The sequence below is a fragment of the Salvia splendens genome, chromosome 13, assembly GCF_004379255.2.
Source record: "Salvia splendens isolate huo1 chromosome 13, SspV2, whole genome shotgun sequence".
Lineage (NCBI taxonomy): Eukaryota > Viridiplantae > Streptophyta > Magnoliopsida > Lamiales > Lamiaceae > Salvia > Salvia splendens.
Genome location: NC_056044.1, coordinates 34,908,299 through 34,934,332, shown reverse-complemented (window position 1 = coordinate 34,934,332; position 26,034 = coordinate 34,908,299). Strand labels below are relative to the sequence as shown.

At 39.0% G+C, this 26,034-nt stretch overlaps 4 protein-coding genes across 11 annotated transcripts; 3 read left to right on the top strand and 1 right to left on the bottom strand.

Moving 5' to 3' along the window:
- The first annotated feature begins 5,173 nt into the window (after window positions 1–5,173).
- On the top strand, window positions 5,174–10,600 carry LOC121761218 (chromatin assembly factor 1 subunit FAS1-like). Of its 7 annotated transcripts, none has more exons than XM_042156840.1 (13): window positions 5,174–5,350; window positions 5,480–5,953; window positions 6,299–6,398; window positions 6,566–6,713; window positions 6,784–6,907; window positions 7,126–7,493; window positions 7,590–7,877; window positions 8,534–8,615; window positions 8,684–8,821; window positions 8,978–9,403; window positions 9,486–9,623; window positions 9,879–9,924; window positions 10,009–10,600. In XM_042156840.1, the coding sequence occupies exons 2-13, from the start codon at window positions 5,492–5,494 to the stop codon at window positions 10,176–10,178; spliced, it is 2,490 nt and encodes an 829-aa protein (XP_042012774.1). In that variant the 5' UTR covers window positions 5,174–5,350; window positions 5,480–5,491; the 3' UTR covers window positions 10,179–10,600. The 7 variants fall into 7 exon arrangements, with proteins under 7 accessions (XP_042012774.1, XP_042012773.1, XP_042012770.1 ...); XM_042156839.1 differs by having other exon boundaries at window positions 5,174–5,360; XM_042156836.1 differs by having other exon boundaries at window positions 5,174–5,375.
- Window positions 10,601–14,610: 4,010 nt separating this feature from the next.
- LOC121762777 (stearoyl-[acyl-carrier-protein] 9-desaturase, chloroplastic-like) lies at window positions 14,611–17,279 on the top strand. Its single transcript, XM_042158767.1, has 3 exons — window positions 14,611–14,921; window positions 15,959–16,454; window positions 16,553–17,279. Exons 1-3 carry the CDS (start codon window positions 14,815–14,817, stop codon window positions 17,117–17,119), a joined length of 1,170 nt encoding a protein of 389 aa, XP_042014701.1. The 5' UTR covers window positions 14,611–14,814; the 3' UTR covers window positions 17,120–17,279.
- A 587-nt stretch (window positions 17,280–17,866) lies between these two features.
- Window positions 17,867–18,721, top strand: LOC121761314. Its single transcript, XM_042156966.1, has 2 exons — window positions 17,867–18,523; window positions 18,626–18,721. Exon 1 carries the CDS (start codon window positions 17,919–17,921, stop codon window positions 18,456–18,458), a length of 540 nt encoding a protein of 179 aa, XP_042012900.1. The 5' UTR covers window positions 17,867–17,918; the 3' UTR covers window positions 18,459–18,523; window positions 18,626–18,721.
- On the bottom strand, window positions 18,697–25,990 carry LOC121761313 (sister chromatid cohesion 1 protein 4-like). 2 transcript variants are annotated; one of them, XM_042156963.1, is made up of 15 exons: window positions 25,283–25,990; window positions 24,316–24,577; window positions 24,036–24,133; window positions 23,872–23,915; window positions 23,574–23,620; window positions 23,223–23,310; window positions 22,323–23,127; window positions 21,784–22,224; window positions 21,571–21,712; window positions 21,243–21,379; window positions 20,095–21,059; window positions 19,873–19,906; window positions 19,638–19,749; window positions 19,332–19,461; window positions 18,697–19,037 (listed from the first exon to the last, which is right to left on the bottom strand). In XM_042156963.1, exons 1-15 carry the CDS (start codon window positions 25,404–25,406, stop codon window positions 18,939–18,941), a joined length of 3,528 nt encoding a protein of 1,175 aa, XP_042012897.1. In that variant the 5' UTR covers window positions 25,407–25,990; the 3' UTR covers window positions 18,697–18,938. The 2 variants fall into 2 exon arrangements, with proteins under 2 accessions (XP_042012897.1, XP_042012899.1); XM_042156965.1 differs by lacking the exons at window positions 23,574–23,620; window positions 25,283–25,990 and having other exon boundaries at window positions 24,316–24,457.
- Between the last annotated feature and the right edge of the window lie 44 nt (window positions 25,991–26,034).

The window sequence follows — 26,034 nt, the reverse complement described above, 5'->3', positions numbered from 1 at the left end:
TATTTGATTATAATATGTGAGATACGAATATAGTACTAGTAATTAATTATTGTGGCCAGTCAATTGTCTTTCTTCTTTATTTATGAAAGTAAGTCATTAATTTGTTATCTTCATGAATAAGACGTGGCACATGCAACATTTCATCTACTATGTAATAGGAGTACTAATTTATTCTATAAATTTCAACATTCAATTCTACGCGTCATCACCATATAAATATACTCCCTATATTGCACCATATGACTTAGTCAATTAATTGAACAATGATACTCATATCTCGTATTGAATTTTTTTATGAAATACTACGATGAAATGAATTTATGTGAAGAGTATTTCTATCATCAGTTCATCACATTTAAAAAAAACAAGCATATATATATATATATATAAGTATGAATTACCTTATGTGGTAAAGTATTTCAATGAAAATATTACAAGATTTTTTTAACTAACCATTTTGTTTTGGGTTTGTACTCCTATCATACGTTTTTTTTATTCCATATCTTCCATATACTATTTTTTCTTAGTAAATCTAAATAAATATTGCTCAAATAAAATCACAAATGAGCTCCAAGTATTTAGGATGATTTGCATGCAACATAGTATAACTGATAAAATGTTATTGAAATTCAATTCGTATCTTCAATCTATATAGTACAACATAATTAAAATTGTTAAAAACTTATGAACAATAGACATAATCATAATTAACAAAACATTGATTAAATTCACACATTTTCTTCTTAACTTTTAAAACCTTCAATTCCACCTCCACCACGTCAGCAGTCCATCTCAGAGCTCATTTCTCTACAATAGGAGCTCATCTCAGAGCCTATCTCATTTCCTCATCAATACTAATTTGTTTTAATATATCAATTTCTAAATAATTTAAATTGAAATCCGTAATAAATTAATTCTCCAGTCACATTTTTCTCTCACACATAATTAATAAGGATGGTGTATTTACAAGTGAAGAAATTTAATAAATTAATTTAATTTTTTTTAAATCGGCTCCGGCGCCCCGCAATGGGGGCCTATCTCGGGGCCGATGGAGAGGCGATGGGGGTCGACTGAGGCGCTGGCTCGGCCTTGGGACGGAGGCGTTGGTGAGAGGAGATCAGATCCCTCTCCGTAATGGGAGGCAATGGGGTGGCCGATCGTGAGCACCATTGTGAACGCCCTTACGTGCCAAACATAGAACAATGGGCCATTTTAGACGTCACCACGGTTCGGAACCGCCGGTTCCGGTTCAAGATTTGGATGAACCTGAACCTGCCCGGCCAAGGTTCGGCGGTTCCGGTTCGTGAACCGTGAACCGCCGGTTCATATGAACCGCCGGAACCGCCGTGCAAATCCGGTTCCGGGCAGGTTCATCCGGTTCGGCGGTTTGATTTTTTTTATTGTAAATTTGAAATTCAAGTAAAAAATGTAAATATATTTGCATAAATAAAATTAGAATAAAACGATGTACAAATGCAATTTTATTGATACACATTACAATTTCAAAATTACAAATTACAACTTTAAAATTGCAAATTACAACTTTAAAATTACAAATTACAACTTAAAATTTACAAATTACAACTTTAAAATTACAAATTACAACTTAAAATTTACAAATTACAACTTAAAAATTATAAATTACAAAAGACCTAAAGTCTTGATTACAATTTACAAATTACATATTCGAAACAAAGGGGAGAAAAAAAATAAAGGAAAAGGACTCGAGCTCAACTTAAATTTTAAATTTAAGTTGAGATGCCTACGTATCCTCAATGCTCAATTGCATTTTGGAATCAAAGTCCACGTAGTTCTCTTACCTTGCTTACCTATTTGGCTTGATCGGAGGAATAGGCGGCGCGCCTACTCTTCTTTGTCGGGGAAGTAGTCTTGGTCGAGTTGTACTACTTGATTGTTCCAATCCGGTTCTTGGTCTCTAATTTCGGCGGAGCACCAATCATCAAGTAACATGGTGGCTTCCATGTTTTGCCCGGTGAGTCTACTTCTTCTGTCGTCCAAGACGTTGCCTCCAACACTAAAGGCGGACTCGACGGCGACAGTGGAAGCCGGAACCGAAAAGATCTCCTTGGCCATTGATGCAAGGATGGGAAAATCTTTCTCGTGTGATCCCCACCAATCTAGGACGTCGATTTGTTGGGGAACGGGACCTCCTTCTTCCTAATTGAATGAAAAGTGTGAGTCAAAATATAAGTCTAACTCACTTGTCGAATTTGCCGTCCTTCCTCCGCTGTTGAAGTCGTATAGGTCCGCCAATTGGGATTGGGCGTCGGGGTCATCAACTTGGAAGAAGCCAAAGTTATGTGTTTGACGGGGGGGTCTAGGTCTCACTTGGTGGGTACGGTTGTACTTGGCTTCGTAATCGTGAAAGAGAGCCCGCAAGTCGAACTCAAAACTTCTTTGGAGGCTTGGGAGGTGGGGGATGTTTATTTGGAATGTTTGGGCTAGGTTTATGTAGTTGTCGTCGTCCTCGTCAGTTTGCAAAGCTCGGAGTGGTTCAAGATCAATAGAAGCCAAATTGTTGTAATAAAATTCTAAAATTTTGAAAGTACCAACTAGTTTCCACTTTGGATCCAAAACTTTGGCAAGCAAAAAAACCGTGGGGATCTCGTTGAAATACCTGAGCCATTTTTCAACCATATAAATATAAAACACACATTAACTCAAGATTGTTTGTGGAATTTTTCATTGCAGTTTTAAAACCAAGTGATATGATCATGCAATGTTCTAAAACACGAACGGATGTGCAATAATACACACCCGATAACTCAATAGTGGCATTTCGAAAACCTTTGAATAACTTAAACTAGCTCATGCTTTGATCCCAACAAGAAGATGTTAGATATAAATCATCAACATGGTAAGTTCTATAAAAATCAACTAAATATTCTATATGCTCCAATGTAGATTGCAACATATCATATGTGGAGTTCCATCTAGTAGACACGTCTAAAGTAAAAGTTGTGTACCTTATTTTCTTCGAGTGGCAATACTTCTTCCACGCCTTGCCAATTTGAGGCTTCCAGTGGATCAAGGATACAGCTGTAGTAATAGGTTGAATATGTCTTTGCCATAAAGACAAAGCATCTTGTACACATAAGTTTAAAATATGACAAATACATCGTTGGTGAAAATACTTACCACTTATCACCGGGGAGCAAGCCGCAATTAAATCGGCTATACTTGCGGTGTTAGCGGTTGCGTTATCAAAACCAACCGAAAATATCTTGTTGCATAACTCATACACATTCAAAACTTGAATAATTAAAGATGCAATTGCTTGTGCGGTGTGTGGGGAAGGAAATTGTCTAAAACCAATTAAACGTTTATTTAAAGACCAACTATTGTCTATAAAATGACATGAAATTCCCATGTAAGAATTTCGTTGGAAAGAATTCGTCCACACATCGGAGAAAATATTAACTTTGTGCCCCAAGGTGGAGAGGAATTTTCCAACCTCTCGTTTTTTATCAAAAAACTGACGGTTGTTAGATCTTTGAGCAGTAGAGGGGGGAATTCTCTTTGTAGCAACATTAAAAGCGGTTTGCATAGTAACTTCATATTTTTTGTCATTAAAAAAATTGAAAGGCAAATGTTTCATTGCCGCCCATCTTACCATAGCATCGGTAACATTTTTCGGATCATATTTAAATAGCGGCGTACCTGTTTGAGACGATGAGCCGGCGGGAAGTTTATTTGGCTTTGGGACTTAGTATGCCCATATTCCACGGGGTGTTTTGACTTCAAATGGCGATGGAGAGTACCATATCCCCCACCAATAACAAATGGATAGACTTTATCGCAATAGTTGCAATATGCTTTTAACTCACTTGTCTCCACGGTAGTGGTCGGATCATTACAATTTGAAATTACCACCGGGACCTTCTTGAAATGTTTGGTGAAAATCTCGGATTTCAACTTGGGAGGCATCTTTTTCTTTTGTCGTCCTGCGGAAGGAGGAGGATCGGCCTCCTCCTCATCATTGTCGCCAACTTGGCCGGTGCTAGAAGGGGAGAATTGATGCGATCCATCATCGCCTTCGTCCGACGATAGATTCACATCGTACTCGAAACGCGAAGCCGAATGTGATGCCCCCCTTGTTGGTCGTCGTCGGCGAGGGCAAGTAACAAGGCCGCATTTCGATCTTCTTCCTCCTACGAAAATTATACAACTAAGTAAAAATACTAACACAAAAATAAAACACATAGACACATAGATGTTGAAAAATGAAATTTTGAATTTAATAAAAATGAATTAACAAAAAATTAAAACATATTATAACTTACTTGAGCTCGAAGAGCGGCTAGCCTTCCCACCTCCTCCGCAACTTGTGCTCTAGAAGGGGCACGTCGACGACGAGTATCACTTTGACTTTGATCTTGGGCAATTCCCTTGCCCCGATCACCACCACGACGAGATGAAGACATGATATAAATATTTATGGAAATTGAAAGTGAAGAATAGAGAGTAGTGTGATTGTGTGAAGATGATAACGTGAACAACGTGAGAGTAAAGTATGAGCGCAAATAACGTAAACAACTTGAGAGAATGAGGATGGAGAATAGAGAAATTGAGATTGAGAGAGAAATTCTTATTAACACAAGAATGGGGTGAGTAGAAATGAAGAGGAGGGGGGGTATTTATAGGGGAAAATTGTGATAAAAAAAATTAATATTTGAAAAAAACGGCCGGTTACCGCCGGAACCGCCGGTTTTTCGTCAAATTCAAAATTCAAACTTTTAAAAAAGCCGTTGGAACCGCCGGAACCGGCGGTTTTTCGGCCGAAACCGGCGGTTTCCGTCAACGGTTTCTGACCAAACCGGCGGCCGTGGGAGCGGTTTTTGAAAAGGCTAGGAAGTAGGCCTGAAAAGGTGTCGGGAGGTGTCGGGAACCGCCGAACCGGCGGTTCCGGCGAGACCGGCGGTTCGGAACCGCCGGTTACGGTTCTTCAAATTCTGCAAACCTGAAACGGCCCGGCGGTTCGGGCGGTTCTGGTCCCGGTTCGAACCGCCGCCGACGGTTCCGGTTCCGGTTCGAAACCGCCGGTGACGGTTCCGGGCCGGGTCGGTTCGGTTCGGAGACCTCTAGTCCCTTTTATATTAGGCAAATTCATTTTCCTTTTAATTTTTTATATTCTTGATGGCGGGAATGAATGCAATTATGTTGAATTTAATTCCATTAAAACATTTGGAAACTCCACTAAAAATTCAGACAGCTGAATTGAAAATTGTGTAATAGCAGCTCGAATTTGGAACTCGAGGGTTTTCCTACGCACTTTCTTCACCATCTCGTCAATACGCAGCGTTCGATGTAATTGGCCTCGATTTTATGTGTAATTTGCAGTGAGGAAAATTTCGGTTAATTTCATCTTCGTGGACTTTTTTGATTTGGGTATTTTTGTTTTCTCCATTTCCTTGTAAAAGTGGTTTAATTAGCTGCTAATTTTCGGGGTTTGTTTCAGCTGCATGCAGCCATGGTGGAAGTTAAGGCGATCAATGGCGGCCTAGATGGGACGAATAGGCCGCGGAAGAGAAAGAGATCGGAGCCCTGTGCTTTTTCACCAAGTCCAGAAGAAAACCGAAAGAGAATTGCTGGATTTCGTAGTGAAATTGATAGTCTAGTGAAATATTGCAAGAGTTTAGTGTGGGAAAACAGAGGGGTTTTGCTGGAAAATTTGGGGAAGTCTAGGAATTCCTCTGCTTATGTGAATGGTGTGATTGCATGTGTAATGGAGGAGAGCGATCTTCCTTTGTCGAAGCTCGTTGATGAGATTTTTGAGAAATTGAGGGATAGAGAAGGGAATGGGGGTGGTTTGAGTAAGGCTGGTGTGATGAGTGCCGTGCTTATGATAGGACAGAGATCGTTCTATGGTGTGCTTGGTGCCGATGCTGATGTTTTGGAGGACGAAGCCGAGTGTGCTCTTTGGTGTTGGGAGGTAGTATTAAAATTTGTAGCTGTGATGCATTTTATAGTAACTTGTTTATGCATGTTGTATTGTTATGGCTTGTTAGTTGTATTTTGTGGTTGTAGATTTGGTAGCAATTGTATTGTTTGGCTTCTTAACTGGTTGTTAATTGTTAGTGCTGGATTTTGGTAGATTATTTAGTTTGTAAAAGACAGTTTTTTTGTTGAGTTGTTATTTATTTAGGATAAAGGAAATTATAGCTGGTATCTTTCGATGTTTGAGTCCGTCGTTTTGTAGAAGGCTTAGTTCACTGAGGTGTGATTTGATATTTTTCCGAATAAGTTCACTCTACCTCACTGTCCGTCTTGATTACAGACAAGAGACCTGAAATTGTTGCCCAGAGCAGCGCGTACATCTTTGAAAGTTCACCGGACTTTTCGGAGAAAGATCCAAGAGAGGATTAGTGCTGTTTTTGGTAAGTTATAATTCATTTCCTTAGCTGGCTTTCACAAAATCCAATGTTTTACTGTCATATTGAATGTAAGTATGTAACAACTGCCCCGTTAAACAGCAATAATGTACTTATGTATAACTAGTGACTAGAGATGTCGCAGTGATAGTTGATAATTATGTATGTCTTAGCAATGATAGATGCTCTTGAAATGTATGAAAACTCTCCCAACTGTCAACATGAGTTGATGAAAGCTTCGGAAAAACTTGGTAAAGTTCCAAATGAGGCAGGTATCCGGCCGCTAATGGAGAACACATCTCATGAAAATGGCGCTGAAATGTAAGTTTCACATTTTAGATTCTCAGCAAGCTAATTTTAATGATTTGCTAAATCTGTGTTTATGGTGAAGAGCTGATAAGGAAACCAAGAGAGGAGAACAATTGTTAATCAAGCAAAAGGAGAAATACGAAAGAGATAAGGAGAGATTGATGAGAAAGATTGAACGTAATCGTCAAAAGGAAATGTTGCAAAGTGTATGTTTCCTTCCAATTTCGAATGGGCATTTAAACATTTTTATATAGTGGAAATTGATTTTGTTAAAACCTTGTTTAGACTGTAATGCATGAACCAACGCGTTGGATCATTTCCTTATATATTTTTTAAATGCAAAGGCAGGCGTTTCTTTGTTCCTTCCTAATCGATTTTATGCTTCTTACGTATTTGTTTGATGATATTTTTAACATACTTGCAGGAAAGAGAGGAGAGACAATTGAATGAGGAGGCACAGAAAGAGGAGAGGCGATGCGAGAAAGAAGAAATTGAAAAACAGAAACAGCTGAAAAGGAAGCAAGAAGCAGCAGCGAGAGCACAGCGCCGAAGGGAGAAGGAAGAAGCTGAGTCGAGAAAACGACTACTTCTCCAGAAACAAGCATCATTGATGGAGCGCTTCCTTAAACTGAAAAAAACTAGTTCGCCTTCGCAGAACGACAGTTCACTGAACAAAGCAACCGCATCCGGATCATCTGGTGACACGGTCAAAAGAAATTTGAAATCAGTAACTCTACCAATGGATGCCGTGTTGGCCCAGAAGGATGAGATTGTAGTGGGAGATATACTGAAGTGCGTTACCTTCGCCCTTCTCCCATTTTGTGCTGGCAGTTTATTGAATTTCTTGGTGCTTCAAGTGTGAGAGTTATTTTGTGTTACTCTTTTCAGATCACACTTAAAAGCTTGGCGCTTCAATCGTTGTTCAGTACGTTCAAATGAAATAAGGCACTGGGGCATCCGTCAGAAGCCTAAGACTGAGCTAATTAAGGAACTCAAGCTTGCCACTAGTAAAGAATGCACTTGTGACGCTGACTTGAACATAGAGAAGCTTGTGCTTGGTTTGGATGATGCCAATGATTGTCTCAGTCCTTGTAGTAAAAAGCGAATTCCAGTGAAGCTGTTGCAATTTGACAAGAGCAACAGGCCTGCATTTTATGGTGTTTGGCCCAGTAAGAGGTGAGCCCTTTAACTATATTTTGGCTTTTCGTCTTCTGTTGGCATTACTGGAAGAATATTTTGTTGTGTATAGTGCATACCGCCTATGGCTTACCTATTAACAGTAAAACTTGGAAGACGCTACATGTTATCATATGCTGAGTACGATACTTTTCAATTTGTTATTTTAACAAATCTACAGTGGGAGGCCTGCATACCTATGCTTGTATCGTTTCATATTTGATCTTTCTTAGATTTGTTAAGGAACTCAGCAGGTGTTTTGCAGCTTCGGACGTGATCTAGCCGAGTATTAAAGAAGTAAAATTAATATTTCTTCCACTAGTAAAACGTTTGTTTAGTACTCCCTCCGTTCCATAGTAGTAGAGTCACTTCTTTTCGGCACGGAGATTAAGAAAAAGATATTTAAATAAGTATATTAAATGAGAGATAATAAATTAGGAAAGATAGAAAAGTAGAGAGAATAAAGTAACTGAGGGAAAAAGTGTTACTTTATGCTAAATAGGAAAATGACTCTACTATGATGGAACGTCCCGAAATGAAAAATTGACTCCACTACTGTGGAACGGAGGGAGTATTAGTTTGTATGTACTGATGCAGCACCTCTAATAAAAATCTGTGTGACTGTTCTGATGATATTGCCTTCTCTACTTCTTCAGTCAAGTTGTTGACCCACGTCACCCTTTTGTAAAGGACTCAGATATAGACTATGATATTGATAGCGATGAGGATTGGGCAGAGGTATGCTAGCACTTTTATATGTGGTTAAACCCCTACTGGCAGTTGAAACTGAAAAACTGGCTATACAGGACGAACCTGGTGAAAGCCTTTCAGACTGTGATAAGGACGATGAAGACGAATGCATGGAAGAATTTATAAAGGATGATGAAGACAATGGGATTGAAGATGGATTCTTTGTTCCTGATGGATACCTCTCTGAGGATGAGGTATTTAACTATTTTTATTGCTGAGTGGACTTTAAATACCACCTTGTTCTCGTGTATTGTGGGAATTGTTTGTGAGCTTAGGGCATTGGTCAAGCCTGTCCTTGTTCTTGGAGATATATATTTGTGTTCTTAAAAGTTTACTCTGCTTTCGGGCAGGGAGTGAAGTCTGATGACAGTCACGACCTCGATTCAGAAGTTCAGAATCGACCTATTTCTGAACACCAATCGCAGAATGATGAATTATGTATCTTGCTTCCGCAACAGAAATATCTCAATAATCTGACAGAACGCACGCTTAAAAAGAACCAGCCATTGATCATCTTGAATCTCACGCATAAAAAGACAAATATCATGCATGAAAAGACCATAATTTCATCAGCTGAGGAGCTCACTGGTATATCAAAGCTCGAAAGGATGGCTCTACAAGCTCTTACTATTCTCCCATTCCCTGGCTTCCAAAATACAGATATTTCAGTTCCTAGTGATGTGGTAGACGATGATCCAGGAAGTTCACCTAACAAGTCGAGAACAACAGAGCTTTCAACTGCTGCAGATATTCTGGATTCAGACATGCCGCAGATTGTAAGTGATTATTATGTGGAGCAGTTAAAATAATGTAACATATTTTCTTCGTCTAACATTTTCCTTCGACTCAACATTACAGATATCTGTCATTCAGTCGCATCCACATGGCATCAAACAAATAATGAAGTCACTACATGCTAAGTTTCCTGCCATTCCAAAATTCAAGTTAAGGAACAAAGTGTTTGAAATCTCCGAGTTCTCTAACAATTGCCGTCAGGTATCCACATTTAGCTTGCACATGTATTTGTATTAGCTCTCAAATGTAAATTTCTGATTTCACTGTTTGTTATTAAATGTAAGTCATATTTATTTTTCCCCATTTATATCATACTATAATAATGGTACTTACTCTAAGTTCTAATGTTTTAAGCTTATTGAGTTGATTTTACGCCTTTCAGCTCATCCGTCTTTTCCTTAGTGCATATTCTGATGCAAAGTTTTGATTTTTCTGAATTTTAATGCTTCATTTCAGGTTAAGAAAGAAATTCTGGGAAACCATGGAAAATCTATATCACCAGGTATAAGAAATTCCGAACTTACCTTTGAATTCTTGCAGTTCCGTAGTAGCAGCTTCAATTCTTTATCGTGCATATGTAGAAAAGGGTCCCACGAAAACAAGGAGCATCATGACACACTTGAAAGAAAGGGAATCTCGGTCTGGGACGAGCACAAACTAGAGAGGCACATCCCAACAACCTTCCGTTACAGTATGGCCGCTCATGCAAACATCAGAACCATCTTCTCCTACTCTGTGTTCACCTTTTTGTTTTGACCTAATCGCGTATATAAGTAGCAGTGACATAATCGCGTATATAAGTAGCATCTCTCACCTAACCAGTGTTAGCGGAAAATTGCCAAAAAAAAAAACTGCTGAAAATCGGACTTAAACAGGCTATGGCGTTTTTGCTTTTGATGCTGGCACATATAGCAGACATGGTTGCTCGATGTATATATCGGTTTCGAGTATTTTTGTTGATAATTTGGGATGAATGCAATGTCCTAGATAGATAGTGAAGTCTTGTATAAGATCGTTGCATGGCTCTTTAGGACTTAGCCCATAACTACCGGGTCAAGATTTGTTAAAATGGGTTAGACCCGGCCCATAACTACCAAACACTTTCTGAAATTACAAATCCGCAGTATATGGGCTTGGGTCCAAATATTAAATTCAAACAATTCTTCACTCTGATCAAATTTGGTATATATATGTATATTTTTAAACTAGCTGTAGCATAATACTCTCTATTAATAAGGAACAGAGGGAGTAGCATTCATGGGAATATAGGTTATTAGTTGTGGGCATGCAAGTCTGCTACAAGTTGCATATTTTTGAGGTATTATTGATATTGTATGGCCATTAAGTGGGAATTAGGTTTTATATCTTTGTAAGGAGTGCTTACTATTTTATTCTTTGTTTCTTGATATTTTGGTTTCTTATTACGCCTCTTTTTCTATATTTGGATCCCAACTTCCTCGCCTATTGTGAAATGAAATTTGACTAAAATGTGACTTCACCCAAATTTTAGCTTTCGAATTTGGATAAAAAACCAACTAATCAATATTTTGGATTATTCAACTTTGAAAAAATCAATTCAATCGCTCACGTTTCTCCAATTTAAGGATTGCAAAACACTTGTATTCATGCCGAATTTGGACACCTGTCTCTCTCTAATTATATCACGTTTTTCTAAGCGGTAGTAGAGAGGTTAATATATGAAGCTAAATGTATCAAGTTCGAATTATCAGTGGTGCGACCTTTAAATTTAAATTTATTTACCCATTAAAATAAACTGAAAAGAAAATTGTGTGGTACAATCTATTTATGCGTAACTATTTAACGAGCAAAATAGAATATTACTACTACTATGTTAGAATTGGTATACTGAAAAACATATTTCGAGCATGTTGCACGGATAGAATTGCTTGTATACAATAAACTCTACAATTCACTCAACCCAAGGCGAGAAGAAGTAATTTTATCGCATTGGTGTTTGTTTATGCATTTATAAGATGTTTCTCAAATATTTAAATGTATAAGAAGAAAATAAGTCTAATCTTCTGCATAGTAGACTGGTCGTGAACGACCTTCATAGAAGGTGACACTTTCGGTCCTTTGTAGAAGAGAAATAGAATTTCACAACCTAGATAGGCTTTGACTAACTATCGTGAAAGATTGCAGGGTCAGTCCGCATGTTTCCTTAACCATAGTAAACGACACTGGTGTTGTATAGCACTGAAGGATCTAAGAGTTAAGATAAGTCTTTCTTGACGAGATCTCGATGATTGTTATTTCTTAATCATTGTTGATATAACATTGAGCATACAATATTGATTATGCAGTACTTTGATTTATCAAATGGTTCGGATTTTTCGCAATTCAAGAATACTGATATCTTGGGTAGTGGTGATCAATGTCTAGAGGTGCGAGTATTGTTATTGCAATGAATCGTGTGTTGGGTGAGTCTAGTTTGACAATATCCTCAAGAAGTATTCGAAAAACGTTTTATTATTCAGAAATCCAGCAAGTTGGAATTTATTCCTGAATAATAAATAAAAATTTTAAACTCGACAACTCTTGGAAAAAGATATTAATTAATTAAAGTCAAATAGCATACTTAAATTAATTATTGAATATTTATATCTTAAACACATGAAATAATAAATTAAAGAGGTAAAGCTCAGATTACTCGTAATTTGGGATTGGACTGGCAGTTAATATTATTTTACTATAGTGTCTGATAATAATATTATGTTGGACTTGTAATAAATTGTGGCTTAATTTAATTAGTAAAAGTCCAACAGGTTTGACCCAAGTCCTACCTTCATGGATCCTTAATCTGACCCATTATAACTCAATATAAAAGGAGATTAGAAAGGAGATTAATAATTAATTCCTTCATAATTTTCGTGACCTACTTTCACCAGTAGTGGTAATTTTCAGTTCTTCACAGTTATGATATTTTCACTTGTTCACAGTTCTGATAATAAGGAAGGATACTCCAATCCTATTTTCACTTGTTCACAGTTCTGATAATAAGGAAGGATACTCCAATCCATATAGGAACTTTGATTCATAACACTATATAATACTCAATCTCCATGTCTTGCTAAATCAATACCATTAATTTCATTCATAAGTCTTACTATAAAGTTTGAGGATAATAAAGATGGATCAATAGAAGCAGAAAATTCATATGATGATAGTTACAATATCAGAACATGCTAGGTTTCATATAGAACAATAACTAACAAAAACAATTACTCCATATATTAGATTATGCTCTGTTTCATATGCTACTCAACTATGCACAAATATGTCAATTCAATTAATCAATCTTTGGATCAACTCTCGTCTTCATGAAGAGCAAGATCAAAACGATTCAAGAACACGAGGATATAAAGTGGTTCGGCGTAAGCCTACGTCCACGGGAGAATCACGAATCACTTTATTTCTCACTATCGGGGTTTACAATCATACAACTCATGATTACACTCAAGAATCAACAATCTATCTTCTCTCTAGAACTCACATCAAGAAACGAAGATGATACTCACATGATTCCTCACAAAGATAATGCACTCACTCTCTCAAGTTTCTGATCTTATTATGAGCTCTCAGCTGGATCTCTCTCACTCCGTTTTCCAGATTTGGAGATGTTCTTCTCACTGACCTCTGCGGCAAGCATCAGCATTTATAGGAATCGTATCACTTCATGCGGTTGAAACTGCCGCTGCAAGTCTAACGGCTTAGTAACCGTTGCACAACTAAATCTTGAACTCTTTCTTCTTGATCATGTGTTGCACACTCCACGCTCAGCTCCCATGCACCATCACTCGTTGTTATCATCTCAAAACTCCTAACAAAGACATTACGGAGCGAGCATTGCATCTGCCACCGGTAGAGGTGCCAAGGTTTACGGTTCCGGCGTAATTTCTGTATATCTAGAGGAAAGTAGTAACTAAATTTTGAGCTTGAAATTCTCACCGGAATGAGGCCATTGGAGCAATTTCTGCAGACCCTCAATTTAAGTGGTTATGACCCATGCGTTTTAAGTGCAGACTTGTGTTGGTAAGTGGTTATAATCCATGACTAACCCCCTCGCTACATACATATTTTGTGTGTAGCGAATTTAGTGATGAAATGCTTGTATATACAATCTTCAACCTCCACCACCACTGTTTATGTTAATCTATTTCCCCGCCCGAGAATGCAGAGGTCGTCGGGTTGAGCCTGGCGGGGTGGTCCTGTCTGTGCCTTTCATCTCTATCATACGCATCACTGATGCACACAAGTTTATACCGGCTAACTAACTAACATCTAAACCTACTCATTTTCCATACATTAATTTTGTTTAGCTGGTCGGCATAAATCTTACGTTTGGGAGGTCCTCAAGAAACACGAAGTGGTAGATATACGCTCGAGCAATAGTGGATGCAGCCGTTACAAAATGGAGCTATAAGAATTCAACTTTAATGATAGACTGTGCAGTGGTTTGTCTCTTATAAACAAAAAAAAAGGTGATATATGTAGGTTCAAGATTCCTAACAAATTTACTCGTACAAAATTTAGGCATTCTAGTACTTTCTTTTCTTTTTTTGGATCTCAACTTTCCTCGCCTATTATGAAATGAAATTTGACTAAAATGTGAGTTCACCAAAACTTTAGCCTTCAAATTTGGATCAAAGCCCAACTAACCAGACTAGGATTATTCTACTTTGAAAATATCAATTCTCATTACACACGTTTCTCCAATTGTAACACTTGTATCGCATGCCCAATTCGGACAACTCTCTCTCACACACATACACACAAAAAAAGAAAATGTGTGGTACAATCTAAAACAATAATGATAATGATAATGCCATAAAGGATTAAAGGTATATTATCGAGCAGGAGTAGAATATTATTCGATAATAACAAAGCTATTTATTTTTCTATTAATTGATATTCTTTGCTATACGTGTCCAAAGGCAAAAAACATTAAATAGGTGTATGTGAAATAATTGTTTAATTTCAAGACACGCACTTCTAACTTTGGTCTTTTTATGTAATACGCTTGAAATAAAAGTTTAAAAAAAATAATTAAAAACTGAAGACATAGTACAACCACAAAATATTGGACACCTGCATCAGGGCGTTGTACCTTAGTGTATACGTATAAATATACGAGATTCATAGGAAGCATCGCCGGGCGCAGGAAATTGTCAAGTAGCAATCACAAAACCCGTTTGCCGTAATCAAAACTATGGGCTTTTACTGAATTTGGAGGCTAAACGCCCCCAATTTTGCATTCTGACTTCTTTTTCCTCACTCTCTTGTATTTAACACTGCTGTCCGCGCCTCCATCCTTCACTCCTCACACACACATACACACTTCCTCCCCCTCTCTAGATTTTCTGTTTTAAAAATGGCGCTGGGGGTCAGCTATGTTCCTACCAAGATCCCAGCATTTCCTGGCTCTGAGCTCAGATCTCACAGGGTTTCCATGGCCTCAACTCTCCATTCTCCCTCAGCGTGAGCCCCCATTGATTCTCTGTTTTTTTAATTTTCATTAAGGATCATTTTTATCTCTATATGTTTCCTCATGTATATCTTGTGTTTGTGTTTGACAAGAACAACAAGTGGACATTGCCAAGATCAGTTTTTTCTTCTTTTTTTTTTGAAATGTTGAAGTTGGTATATTGGTGAACAATTTGCATGGCGTTTGATCTTGCCCCTGTTTCCATTTTGGGAGTTCGAAGCCATTGTGATCTTGTTTTTTCCATTATTTGAGCATGTTGATCTTCTTCTTTTTTTCCTTCTTAGATTGCTTGATGCTGTATATGAAGAAACCAGGAAAGGGACCAAGATTATTGCTTCACATGCACCATTTTGGTTTGAATGTTGTGTTCTGTGTTAATTTTATTTCATAGTGCAGTAATTCCATGTTGAAATTTGGTGGAATCTCCTATACAATTAAATGACTAATCATGAGGTTAGCTTGTTGGAATCATTGCACTACTCAATATTTATCTAAAATAAATTTCACTTCTCATTGAATTAATTAGGTAGCAAGGACCTAAGTTCTGGTGATTGGTTTTTGTTTGATCTAGATTTTATTTCTTGTCTTAGAAGACATTTGTGATTCTTGATTTCTGGTGACATATGCACTTAGTCGTTTTGACAAGGGCAGCTTGTTGTTTGGTCTAGTTCATCTGTCGATCGTCCTCCTTTTCGACATTACAAGTTGAGTTCTTGATTTTGTCTTCTTGTATCGTGTGATTTGTTTGAGCTTTTCCATGGTTGTGGGGTGTAGACTTTGGTGGAATTTATGATAGTTGTTGCTGTTTTGAGTTGGTTCATAATGTAAATTGTTAGGTAGTAGTTCATTTTCAATAATTTTGGACTTACGAACTCTTGGTCTGGTAAGATGTGATGCTGTTTCGTTTCTGCGTAGAACTTAGTATTGAGTCGAGAAATATACGACTATCGGTAGGCCTAAATCCTTGATTGAATTTGATTGCGTTGTTGGTAGTTCTTGATCTTTGAGAGCTGCGTTGTCTTGAATGCAGAGAGGTTAAGAAGCCGTTCACTCCACCACGAGAAGTGCACGCACAAGTGACCCACTCGATGCCCCGAGAAAAGATTGAGATCTTTAACTCGCTGCACAACTGGGCTGAGAACAACATCTTGGTGCTCCTTAAGCACGTCGAGAAGTCTTGGCAGCCGACTCATTTCCTGCCCGACCCCGCATCGGAAGGCTTCCATGAGCAGGTGAAGGAGCTTAGGGAACGGTGCAGGGAAATCCCCGATGACCACTTTGTGGTTTTGGTTGGAGATATGATCACGGAGGAAGCACTCCCGACTTACCAGACGATGATCAACACTCTGGATGCAGTCCGGGATGAGACGGGTGCCAGCCCGACCCCCTGGGCTATTTGGACAAGGGCTTGGACAGCCGAAGAGAATAGGCACGGCGATCTTCTCAACAAGTATCTTTACCTTTCCGGCCGCGTCGACATGAGGCAAATCGAGAAGACGATACAATACCTGATCGGCTCGGGGATGGTAATGCTGTGTCTTCTCACGCTCTAGAACTTTCTTTAACTCGTTACCTGGTTCGTGTTACATGTCGTGTTTTCTCATGTTCGTGTTTGACCCGATAGGACCCTCGGACCGAGAACAACCCGTACCTCGGATTCATCTACACCTCGTTCCAAGAGAGGGCGACATTCGTCTCGCACGGGAACACGGCCCGGCTTGCCAAGCAACACGGCGACATCAAGCTGGCTCAGATATGCGGGACCATCGCTGCAGACGAGAAGCGCCACGAGACGGCCTACACCAAGATCGTCGAGAAGCTCTTCGAGGTCGACCCCGACGGCACCATGCTATCCCTGGCCGACATGATGAGGAAGAAGATCGCGATGCCGGCTCACCTGATGTACGACGGGAGCGACGACGCTCTCTTTGAGAACTTTTCCGCGGTCGCGCAGAAGCTCGGAGTGTACACAGCCAAGGACTACGCGGACATCTTGGAATTCTTGGTGGCGCATTGGGAGGTCGAGAAGCTCACGGGGCTCTCCGGCGAGGGGCGGAAGGCGCAGGAATACGTGTGCGGGCTGCCGCCTCGGATTCGGAAACTGGAGGAGAGAGCGCAGCATAGAGCCAAAGGAAAGGCGGCGGTGAGAGTTCCATTCAGCTGGATTTATGGTAGAGAAATCATGCTTTAAAGTATAAATGGTCTCTTTACTTTTGATGTTTTTTTGTGTTTGTATTGATGAGTTTGTTACATGTTTTGGACGACGTCGTGTTACTGGTACTAATGTTTAATTTATTGTTTCCTTTTGCTCTATAATTTTGGTTTCCAATGCTAAATGGTATGTTCAATTATTCACTTTTTCTTTTTATTTGTACTATTTTATCTCTTTCTCTTTTATATTTTATCATTTTTTAATGTGTCGCTTATCAGATTTATTTTTAGGTATCAAAATTCTCACCAAATTACTGAAATCCCTGAAAACTAAATTAAATCCTCCAATTTATTTCAGAGAAGCAAATTAAGATCAAAATAGTCCTCACAAATTCAATCAATAACTTTAAATTTTACTATTAAAGCGACTAAAATAATTCCTTTTATTATTTTAGGACGTCTAACAATTTTAAATTTTGTTTTACTCAATTATTATGTTCCAAATTCTAGTAATTAGCACTTATATAAAAGTGAAATTTGTATTCTATTAAAGCAACTTATGTAAAGCAATTTTTTAAGCTCGCTCCGAATGAAAACAAGTTTTTAAATCGTACTAGAACAAATAAAAAATGAGTGAAAATTCCACCTAAATTTGTGTGTTCTTATTTTGTATTTATCCCTTAAAATAAAAATGAGAAGTATCCGTTGCCGCTCCCCATTTTTAAAAAAAATGAACCGTTGCAGCTGAGGCTGAGCTATATATAACCCTCCAACCATCTCTCTTTCTTACAACATCCTTACTCCTTTTGCAAATACATATCTCTCCTTCTTACATCAAAATGGGATTGTCGATGGACGGCGAGAGCAGCTGCACCCACAAAGTGTTCCTGATCACCAACTACATCCTACTGGGCGCCGCGTCGAGCTGCATCTTCCTGACCCTCTCCCTCCGCCTGATCCCATCCCTGATGGGCGCCCTCCTGATCCTCCTCCACATCGTGACGATCGGGGGGGCGGTGTCCGGGTGCGCGGCGGCCACTCGGCGCGTGGGCAGAGGCAAGTTCTACAGCGCCCACATGGTGGCCACCGTCCTGACGGCCATCTTCCAGGGCTCCATCGCAGTCCTCATCTTCACCCGCCCCGAGGACTTCCTCGCCCGCCTCGACTCCTACGTCCGCCAGGACGACGGTGTGCTCATCCTCAAGCTTGCTGGTGGCCTCTGCGCCTTCGTCTTCTGCCTCGAGTGGACCGTCCTCACCCTCGCCTTCTTCCTCAACTACTATGCCCACCTCGACAAGGATGGAAATGGTGCAATGAAGAGCGGGAAGGTTCGGGACGAGGAGGAGTTGAAGACCTTGCCCTGGCCTATTCAGGTGTAAAACCTCAAAAACCAAAGAGAGGGAAATTAAGTTTGGGATATTTGTTTTATTTGTATATCAACAAGGTGATGGAATGCTCTATTCCACCATCATTTGTATTCTTTTTATTTGAATGTGTTACATTTGGAAAAATGAGATTAATGTCAAGTATTGATTTGATTTTGCAGGCTGAATTGTGTATCCCTGCAAATGTATCAACTGATTATAATCAGTTCATGCTACTCCATTTATATAAACATAACAATTAAAACGCTTCCGCCATATATATACATAAAATTAGAAATAGAGATGTGCATTATTTTACATATATTTGGACTACTAAGATATTTTGTAACATTACAATTGAAATCTAGCAACTCTTAGCAGTTAAATAACAACCAGTGCTCAGATTTCCTCAGCTACGAACTTTGGAAGAGTTCGACTATGTCACTGTAAAAAAAACCCTCTAGAGCTGCGTGGGTTTCGGAAAAATACACGAGCTCAGAAGTTGCTCTTCATCAGCCTTGTTCGAGGTTTCAAGGCAATCCCATCAAAGGAGACCTGTTGCTCCACATGGATGTAGTCTCTAGTTTTGAGAACCTGCAACGTGTTTCGTGTTGACACAGTAACGTTACCATAGACAGACAGATACACTACTTCAAAGAATTCAATGGAAAACCAAGAAACACATGAAACCTACAGATACACTAGTCATTGATTCTGATTCAAAATTTGTACATGCACCACAAAGGAAATGGCGAAAGGCGTGAGAAACAGAACAAATTGGTCGACATCAACATCTTAGGTACAGGTAAGTGGGGTAAATGCATACTAGGTTCTAGCTCAATGACTTCCCCACACGAGAAAATTGAAGATAATGACTTTAGGACATACCAATGTTTCAAAAAACATCCTTGAAGCTTCTTTGCGTGATTTACCAACTAAGAGGTGCTCTAGGTTAAGAGATTTCCTTCCTTGCTCTGCCTCTTTAACGAACAATGTCTGCAGATACTTGGAAACGGCCCTGCAGTACAATGATATCAGTACATCTGTCACAATTAATATTAGTCTTGAGAAAAGCATTATTAGCTAATCAACTAATATTAGTCTCGAGCTTTTGATCCAGTCTCCTAATATGAGCAAATTTGCCAAGCTTGACCATTCAATAAAGAGTTGATAGTAATTAGTCATAGCATATACCTTGTACGTGAAGACCACCCGGTGTTCTCTATGAATCGTGTTTCTTCCTCATCAGCAATATCTTGATCATCGACCATTTCATTTAGCTCGTCATCATCAACATTTAGAAAATCTGTAAGGTCAAACAAGAACAGTAGAGAGAAATGTGAAGCGAAGAAAGCTCAAATGCAAAAATCTTACACTAAAGAATATCTCTTTAAGGGTAATGGATCTAATCATAAGGATAGAATTAAACCTGTGTCATTTTCAGCAGCGGAATACTTCCATTCCTGCAACACACAGACGCCAACTTAATAACAAAATTCAACAAAGTTAGAAAACTGTAAATCCAAATACATTTAGAATGTGCTTATTATGATAATCCATGTTTGACTACGTGATACACACCACTAAAATAGAAAAAATCGATTTCGTACATCTATCATATTACAAGCTAGGTGAAGAAACAGCAGCTTACCTCTTGATTGTGCATGTTGAAGCCAGAACTTTCTGCACCCATCATATCGTGATAATGAGCTTCTGGCTGTTCGGGGCTTCTGATATTCTCCATAAAAGCATAATCTTGGTCAGCTGTGAATGAAGAAAATTCAATATTTTCCCCGAATATAGCATTGCGCGTATGATTGTATTCATCAAACTCCAACTCCTGTTTAGAACTCGACTGCGTCTCAACAGTGGCATTTTCTTGGGCAACCTCTAAGAAAACATCATCCCTCTCTAGAGGTTCAGTTTCAAGCCCCGCATTAACATCACCATCCCTTGCTATTAGTACATTTTCAATGGCTTGTCTGTTGTCGGCATCCATCATTGCATAGTGCAACTCAACAGAGGGTGCATCCCTCTCTTGATCGGGTAGACCGGTTGATAAGTCGGCATTCACAAAAGTGAGTTCCTCACAAGTCTCAGTTGCAGGATTCAATTGAACGACACTAGCTGGAAAATCAGAGGCACGTTCGCTTTTCTCGCTCATTTCCCGTCCACTTACATCTACCAAAGGCTCGTGTTTCGAAACATCAGCCTCCATATCACCATTGGGCTTACTCTGCTTGTCACAGGTGTCGATTTCTACATTCATCTCATGAACTTTGTTAACCCCATTATCAGTCAGGAGAGGAGTCTCACTATCTCTGTGTGACGAAAGTTCATTGGCTATCGTCACTCTATTTTGTTCTGCAGCATTATGCATTCCAATGTCCACGGCCTCACAATTTTCAGCATCTTGAGACGTCGAATGTGGTTCGGCTACAGTTGCTAGAGAATAGTCATTATTCTCTTTGCTGTCTTCGGGTGGTACTTCTTTAGAAGGTAGCCTCGCATCAGCAACATTTTCAAGAGAAGAATCAGTTGGTTCATTGTTGCACACTCGAATGCCACTCAAATTCCATGTGTGACTGTGCAAAGATTCCAACTCAATCGATATTCCTGAGGAAAAACTACATAGTAAGACGGGAACAGGTTTTGTTTCAATTATTCATTACTTGTGAAATAAATGTGCAGTGGTGTAACTAGCAAATAATCAAATATCTCAATTATAGATCATAGCTTTTCTAACTCACAATTAATCAAATCAACAGCAGCAGGTAGCAAAGCAGCATTAAAACTCACCAGTAAATAGTGGTCCAAGAAAACAATCGTCTTCCAAGTATTTTTTCTGAATTAAAGAAATCTCAGACTGCGTACATGGAGCTTTCTTTCTCACACGGCGTATGTCTTCAGAGTTTGTCAGCTGCAGTCTTATCATGCTATCAAGGAGCAAAGACAACATCAGATTAATGTGAACAAGCCAATAAAAGGCGCCAAACTAAAATCCGGAATATGTATAACCTTAAAAAAACATACTAGAAAGTCGAATCATACAATGCAGTTCAGGAACTGTAAAATATATAATTTCATTACAGGGAATATCAAATAAGAGTAGAAAAGAGAAACATACTCGCCGTGCAATACCATAGTATCATCCATAAATACTTTTCTTTTGGGAGCACTAGTACGTTGAGTAGCGCGAGTACGTTTAGTAGATGCCGCCTCAGAAGGACGAGGTGTCGCCTTCACTTTCAAAACTGATGATTTTCCCACTGAGGAGATATTTAACATCAATCAGAAACCATTTGATGGAGGATACAAAACTAAAACAAAACCTTCATACCTAAAATGGAAGACAATAAATCATCATCATCGGGCACAGATTCGACAGTTCTTTTGAAACGGACCAGTCTAGAAGATTCAACTGAGTTCATACTCTGCTCTGTCCATGTACTTTCAGTAAAACTACGTTTCTTGCCAGAAATGATTTTGCTTCCAGCATCACTAGCATCAAGCCCGACAAACTCACCGGAGCCCATCTCTGTAAACATGTTATTATGTTGGTTTATGTCTTCTGGTACGGATAACAATTTTTCTGGTGCAGGCAGATCGACTTCTGCGGAACTATTTAGATTATCCACCAGACCATCATGTGAACCGGCATTCGTTACATGACTATTGGGTTCGTTGGAAGCTGCATCAGTGCCTTCTCGCAGTGCATGTTCTTGCATGTGCTTCACCTCCAAAACTTCTTCTGGATTATCAGCTCCAGAGCATCCTTTACCTGATAAAACAATTTTCAATATCAAACGAGGATTTGTAGGTATATATAACGACTTTCCATATCAAACTAGACAGCAAGTTTAAGTCCGAAAGACACACCTATCATTACCATCTCCTCTGCCTCAGAAGTTGCCAAGTCGATAACATCAGATTGTACAGCAGCATCTGCTAACAAGGCATATTTAGAAACAAAATCAGGCTGTTCCATGTTAGAATTGCATGGTCTTAGAAAAGGAGTCTCAGAAGATGCCACTTTTTCATGAACATCAAGGTTCAACGAGTTCGGATCTCCCAGTTCATTAGAGGCCTCAGTTTCACGATTTTGTGGAAAAGGTTCATCTTGGTGGTAGTTGCTAGCCTCACCAGAAATTTCACAAGCACTTTTCTCAATGCCGGTAAAGGGGCCTTGATGGTGATCATCCTCGTCAACTGGGAAAATTGAGTTCATACCATCAGCATCTGCATTCTGGCAGGGAGCTTGAGATGCCCCATTGATTTTATCATCCAACTCCAAAGAAGAGTTGACAGATTTATCTTGACCAACTGCTAAAGTCTCGACCAGATCATGTTCCATATTAGCTTCAGTAAGAGATTCTCCTAGTGGCATCGAAGAATCAACATCCAAGCCACCTGACTGATGGCCATTGTCCTCCGGTGGCACCACTGGAACTGCATCGCAAATTTTATTATCGTGGGAAGACCAATCAACCTCTTGTTTATCCTCTTTAATATTCTTGTCTGCATTTTCTATCACAGTAGATTCCCCTAAACGACATTCCGCTTCCATATGGTCATCAAAGGCCGAAACCTCTTGGACATTGGATAAATTAGGCTCTTCCACCAGCCGAGGGGTAGATGGAGCCTGTGCATTTATGAGATCATCATAGTCATTAACATCACCAACCTGCATCAAAAACAAAACAATCTTCATTACAAAAGCTTTTGGAACTTCCGAACTCCATTAAAAAAACCCTTGTTTATGATGGCCTGAACAATTACCTTGGTTCCTGAAACAGCATTCCTAATTTCAGGATGCTCATCTTGCTTGAGAGGTGTCATCGGTCCAACCGAAGCCTGAGGATCGCACCTGAAATTACAAAGCCAAAATGAACTCCATTTATTATCTAGTGTGTAGTTGTCTTTAAATTTATATATCCTTCTAAAGACTTTTGAGGGTCCCACGGGAAAACATATGCATATACAAGCCACTTTAGGGAATTACACGAGTCAAATAGTATTCGTCACAAAATTCCTATTCAAGCTCAATGGCATCCTAAACAACAATTGTAAGTTGAGGAAAGCCAAGAAAATACTTTGAAATGCCACAAAAAAGCCAAAACGAGTCTTAACCTTTCATTTTCAAGTCCTGCAGTGCCATCCTTGTCCAAAAACAATTCCTGTATGCATTGAATTGATGAACAGAAGAATTGGGTTAATTTTTTTGAGCTGATGTAGCCGAATGACTTCATCATTTTTATTTTCAGATGCTTAAGATATATAATGAGAGGGTCGGATGTTACAGTTCTACACGGATATATCTTGCAACAATAATAACGATTGCATAACTTATTATAAGTAGTTAAATGAAGATTAAAGTGACATAAAAAAGAGAAAACAAACATGATGGGAGCACAATATAAAGATGTACCTCGTCAAGGTCCAAACCAGAAGCATCACCATCTCCAAATCTCTCTGACAGAACACAAGCCACGTTAGGAAACAAGTTGCAACACATTTTTAAATGACAAAAATATCAAACATCTCTTTGACTTGCATTGCTGCTTGTCAAGAATGAACCATAATAGTACCAACCATCCAGACCAAACTTTGACGTGGAGTAAGTGACGCCATCAAGAGTATCTTGAAGGGTTATTTGCTCTCTTGAACTGATATGATGATCTACAAAATTACTGCAAAGTAGAAATAGGCATGTTATCACTGTGAATACTAATTATTGCATATTCTCCCCAAAAGGTCAAAAATAAAAGCAACGAGATTCTTGTTTACGGACATTAAAACTACTCCATTTAGTTCATAGGTCCATCAAGTCAGATATAGCTCATAAGTAGACATGGAATGTTTTCAGACTCACCCATGGAAGATTTCATTATCTGGCAGCTCAAAATCATCAAGGTCGAAAGTTTCAGGCAAGGTGATGGAATGATAAGGGGCCTTCGACTGTTCTGGTGGTAGATCCACCGCAGCAGAACGAAAAGCTTGCTTAACATTGAGTAAAGCCTCACTGCAATCATCAAATAGGTAGTTCACCTTCCGAGAATATATCCTCACCACACCAAGTAGAAGATGGCTGGACAAACGAAGTGCAATGGGCACATCCGGGGAAAGAATAGAGTCTGTGCAAGATAAACAGCTCGTATCAAATAAGGGGTAAGGTGGAAGTGGGTGGGGGGAGTTTCACTAGATACTTTCTTTACAGATATTATCAGACATAAAGTAGAAAATGGTGACATCATTAGTTAATGACGTAGTCGTACTTAGAAATTTTAATGTTTGGCACCATCTTCATTGATCTTAACATCAAACATACACCAAGTACAAATTTAGGAGTTAAATGGATACCACGTCACCTAATCTGGTCGAACAGACTAACAGATACTACCAAGGTAGCATATTTACCAAAAAAATCTTATATCTCCCACTTCACCATCATTCCGCACCCAAAAAATTATACCAGCATTAAAATATCAACTTCAATTCATAAGCAAAAACCACATACCACCTTGGAACCTTTTGCGGTGCTCCGGTAGTTCTAAAGAATAAACCTCTAACGTACTATATGCATGATTTCCATATGATTCCAAAGATTATCTTCTATTTTTTATTTTAACAGAGTTAACCAATGCTCACCTTGGGAATAGTTCAACGTGTCTCACCTTTCCAAAACTGGACAGACTCACATTAATTATCCTTCTTTATTTCATGTCTTGTAAGAGTTTAAAAAAACAGATTCTCTCAGTCCAGACAAGACAACAGGCGAATCGAGAAATTGAGCATGAAAGTTTGAGATATATTTAACAGAAAAAAGAAGCAATCTTTACCTACTGATACCCCAATATCAGTATCAGCAACTTGATTCTTGCGGAGCTTCCTTTCTAAATGAGCTGCTATCCAAATGGTTCCCAAAGGCCCCTTTTTCGCCAATATAAATTGTGAATAAAACATTTTCCTAAATTTCCCTCTTTCAACCCCCCAACACAATTACTTCAAACTGTTCTTACCTAATCCCAATCTCCCAAATCAACAAATTAAGCCCTAGAATCCGATGCAATCCAAACTTACCAAAAAATCCCAACTTTCAACTTCAATCAGGGCTCACATGTAAAACCACCCCCAATCCTCGTCCATTCCCCATTCTCAATGCACCTACAAAAACGTAAAACCCTAAATTCTGCATAAACAGCCACACCTAACTAGTACTAATAAACTCCCCCAAAACCACCGAATAAAATCAACTCTCTCTCAAACCCACATAAATTATCAACTTAAGAAGTTGAAAAAACACGGTAACACATCCAATTTGAGCTTCAATTCCAGCAAAGATCGAAGTCAGAGCAGAGTCCAAGAACAGCTTTGTTAACCACAGATTGACCTATGAGTGGAAATGATCTGCATGTATATGCAAAATGTGGCTTCGAGTGAGAGAGAGAGAGAGAGAGAGAGAGAGAGAGTCTCGCACTTGGGTTGGTGAAACAGAGATTGAATCTTGTTTTCTCGAGGGCGTGAAATTTTGCAAGCACTCTTTTGATTTATCCTTTTTCGTTGTTTTACTTTTTTTAAGGAAAAGCGCCTA